Source organism: Marmota monax, unplaced genomic scaffold (assembly GCF_021218885.2).
Source record: "Marmota monax isolate L192 unplaced genomic scaffold, Marmota_monax_Labrador192_F-V1.1 WCK01_AAM20220418_F8-fsc00932, whole genome shotgun sequence".
Classification (NCBI taxonomy): domain Eukaryota; kingdom Metazoa; phylum Chordata; class Mammalia; order Rodentia; family Sciuridae; genus Marmota; species Marmota monax.
Genome location: NW_026694366.1, coordinates 63,921 through 67,733, shown reverse-complemented (window position 1 = coordinate 67,733; position 3,813 = coordinate 63,921). Strand labels below are relative to the sequence as shown.

The 3,813-nt window shown below is 37.2% G+C and overlaps 1 protein-coding gene across 1 annotated transcript; it reads right to left on the bottom strand.

The window, feature by feature from the left end:
* Positions 1 to 1,505: 1,505 nt before the first annotated feature.
* LOC124109216 (olfactory receptor 4C15-like) lies at positions 1,506 to 2,465 on the bottom strand. Its single transcript, XM_046467750.1, has one exon. It carries the CDS (start codon positions 2,439 to 2,441, stop codon positions 1,506 to 1,508), a length of 936 nt encoding a protein of 311 aa, XP_046323706.1. The 5' UTR covers positions 2,442 to 2,465.
* Between the last annotated feature and the right edge of the window lie 1,348 nt (positions 2,466 to 3,813).

The following is a 3,813-nucleotide window of genomic DNA, read 5'->3' as shown; positions in this document are numbered from 1 at the left end:
TCACTAATGCTTTCCACTATTGAAATGGGTGTGCATACATGCATGTGTGTTGAATTCAATAATATCATTTTTAAGTATAGTCTTCTCCCATTTTTGCTTCAACATTTTTATTTAAAATATTGTATAATATATTATACCTTCTCTATCCAGCTCAGATTAAATTGGGTGATAGACTCTTGCAGAGATCCAGGATGAGAATCTGAGATTTCAAATTTCATGAAATAACTCTCTAAAACACCAAGCTACATGCCACACAAAGCCCCATACTCCAATTATCCAGTTGGAGCCAACATAAATCCAAGAAACTATGTAAAATTTACTGAGGAAAATTTTACCATGTTCATAAAATTTCTTGACTAATAAAAATGGATGTAATCTTCTGGATAGCTCAAAGAGACCATCATTTTGTTTATCTATTTGAAATATAATAGTAAGGAAAATATTTAAATGATTAGAGGATAAGGAGTGGAGTTAGATCTAAAGGCAAAATAATGCCATTTTTACTAAGAGGCAAAGAAGAAAGATAATCAGGGAATCAGAGGTTAAAACCCATAGTATAATAGTGAGCCATGATCCATGGCTCTGTGAGGGCATGGGGAAAATTTGTTCACTACACATATAGCTTGGGCCTGGGGTTCCTAGTAGTGCCCTGCCTCAGGAGCTGCCTTTATTTGTACTACAGTAAGAGACTCTAATTGCTGACTCATCTGTGAAAATGCCCCACATACTCTCCTGTACCCTTGATATAAGGTGGTCACATGACCAAGGTACCACCCTCATAGGCAGAATTGGACTGATCAGATTCTCTCTCTCAAATTCAGAAGTGACCCAAACTCTAGGAGATTGTAGTGAGCCCACCTTTAAGATGAAGTGAAATGATGCAGGTGACTTGAAAGCTCTTCTCTCTGGTTTTCCTAACTCCTGATGTTTTATATCAGAATCACTGATTTCTGCATCAGAGAGAACATCCTTTTCACTTGAAATTTCTAATTTCAAATATATTTTTCTATAAAGTTTTGTTTTTCAATGCATAATATGAATGGAAATCATTGTATGTTAAATCCCTTCCAATTTTAATAAATGTAAGAAAGTATAAATTGAAGTATCTTCAATTTACATATGAGAATATTGAGTGGCAACTCCAGCTCAAAGTGTGATCTTCAATTAAGTTTTCACTGTTCCACATAGTGTAATTTCTCCTCAGAATTATGTAATCTCTTTCCATATGAGGCACATGCCAGTCAAAGTGTTTGCCTAAATAAATACTAAGTTTTTTACAGTCTGCATTATATTTTTTAAGAGAGAGAGAGAGAGAGAGAGAGAGAGAGAGAGAGAGAGAGAGAGACTTCTTTAATATTTATTTTTCAGTTTTCGGTGGACACATCTTTATTTTATTTTTATGTGGTGCTGAGGATTGAAACCAGGGCTCCGTACATGCCAGGCGAGCTCATTACTGCTTGAGCCACATCCCCAGCCCTGCGTTATATTTTTTATACTGTAATACACTATTTCTTCTGCAAAACCACCAACAGTCTATTCCACAATTTCCTCATGGCTGTTTTCACTTCTTTGTTCCTCAATGTATGCACTAAGGGATTAAGTAAGGGAGTCAAGATGGTGTAAAACATTTCCACTTCTTTATCAAAAGAGAAGGCAGAAGGAGGTCTTACATATATAAATATGCATGGGACAAATAACAAAACAACAACAGTAATGTGAGATCCACAGGTGGACAGAGCTTTCCTCCGCCCTTCAGCACTGTGTGTTCTCAGGGAGAACAAGATGACGCCATAGGAGACCAGCAACAGGGAGAAGTTGATGATGCAGATTAACCCACTGTTGGTGATCACCAGAAGGCCTTGGATATGAGTGTCAGTGCAGGCCAGCTCCAGTAATGGGTACAGGTCACACATGAAATGATCAATGACATTAGGTCCACAGAAGGGCAGCTGGAAAGTAAAGAGAATCTGTATGATGGCATGCAAGAAGCCCCCTGTCGAGGACACCCCCACCAGAGCCCCACAGAGCCTCCAGTTCATGATGGAAGAGTAGTGCAAGGGCTTGCAAATGGCCACATAGCGGTCATAGGCCATGACTGTGAGGATAATCATCTCTGCCCCAGAAAAGAAGTGTTCAGCAAAAAGTTGAATCATGCATCCTGTATAGGAGATGGTTTTCCTCTTGTACAGGGAGTCTGCTATCATTTTTGGTGTGATGACAGAGGAGAAGCAGGCATCCAGGAGGGACAGGACAGCCAAGAAGAAGTACATGGGGGAGCCCAGCAGTGCAGGGCTACAGAGGATGGTCACTACAATCAGCATGTTGCCCCCCAAAGTTGCAATATAAATAAACAAAAATATTGTGAATATTATTCTCTGAACATTTGGATTCTGTGAAAGCCCCAGGAGCACAAATTCAGTTATGAAGCTTTGGTTTTTCATGATTTCTCTGAAATGGTTAAAGTAAAACTGATAATAGAAATCTGCAAATACAATAAAAGAGCATCAGACTAATTTCTAAAAGTCACACCATGAAGCTGATATATACTTATGACAATTTAGGTGGGTTTCTTTTGTTGTTGTTGTTGTACCATGAATGGAAGCCTGTGGTGCTTAAAGACTGAGACACATTCTCAGCCCTTTTTTATTTTTTATTTTGAGACAGAATATCAATAAGTTTTAGGGCCTTGCTAAGTTGGTGAGGCCAGCTTTGAAATTGTTAGCCTCTGAAGCCTTTTTGATTATAGGAATGTGGCCTCATGCCAGGCTACTTATGCCTTTTTTATTATTATTATAAATATTGCTTATTTAATTATTATCACTGAGAACAAAACTAAGGAATTTGTTGAAGGTAGTTTTCGGAGTTCAGATAAAATTGAAGGAGGGATGAATTTTGGAATATTTCAAAATGACATAGTTTTAATAAGAGGAAAGCAAAGCATACACATATGTTAAAGAAGCAGAATAGTTTTTATTTCATGTGACACTGATAATTTAACAGTGAGTTCCAGGATAAAGGATTTAGAATGATTCAGAAACTATGGAAGGACTGTGATTTATTAACCATGCCTGCAATGGGCGTGAAACAGTGGAGAGCAGAATGCTAATTATTACCTGAGACAGTTTTTTATATACAAAGAAATAGAAAAATATGTACCTTACAAAAATGATGACTATTCCTTTAATTTTTCTTTAATAATCTGAAGTGGGAATATGGTAAATGCATATGCAGGTGGACTTTCATACTTATTGGTAGAAAACATAGCATTTAGTATTTCTATATTACACACTAACCAGTGCCACAATGAAGGACATTAAATGTAAGAAAGGGTGACTCAAGTCCTAGAGTACAATATTCTGATTTACTGTGTCCTCCTAATTTTCCTTGAGTTCACTGGATGCCAGACAGAGCATCAGATTACTACCTAGGAATAGTTCAGGAGAACTGTGGAGAAGTTCTGAACTGCTTACCTGCTGGTTATCAGCCAGTTGTCAAGGTGAGGTCTCTCCTGTGAAAACAGACAACTGAAATGACACAGGTTCATGCATGGATTGGGATGGACAAAGATGGAAAAAAAGATTTTTACAAAATTTTTTCAAATTTTATGAATTCAAGTGTGCTAATTCCTCATATTCAGTGTTTTATTGATCATATAATGTGATATTGTTACAGCTTGATTTACATTAAACATCATTAAAGTACTGAACACTCAGATATTTCTCTGTTTCCCTATTATACGTGACCCCATACCATGCTCAATTGTAAAGCTCCTTCATCTTCCTTCACTTCTAGAGCATATTTCAAGGATTGAAG

Excerpts from the sequence above, each read along its gene's own strand:
- LOC124109216 (XM_046467750.1), bottom strand. The coding sequence starts at position 2,441 with ATGAAAAACCAAAGCTTCATAACTGAATTTGTGCTCCTGGGGCTTTCA.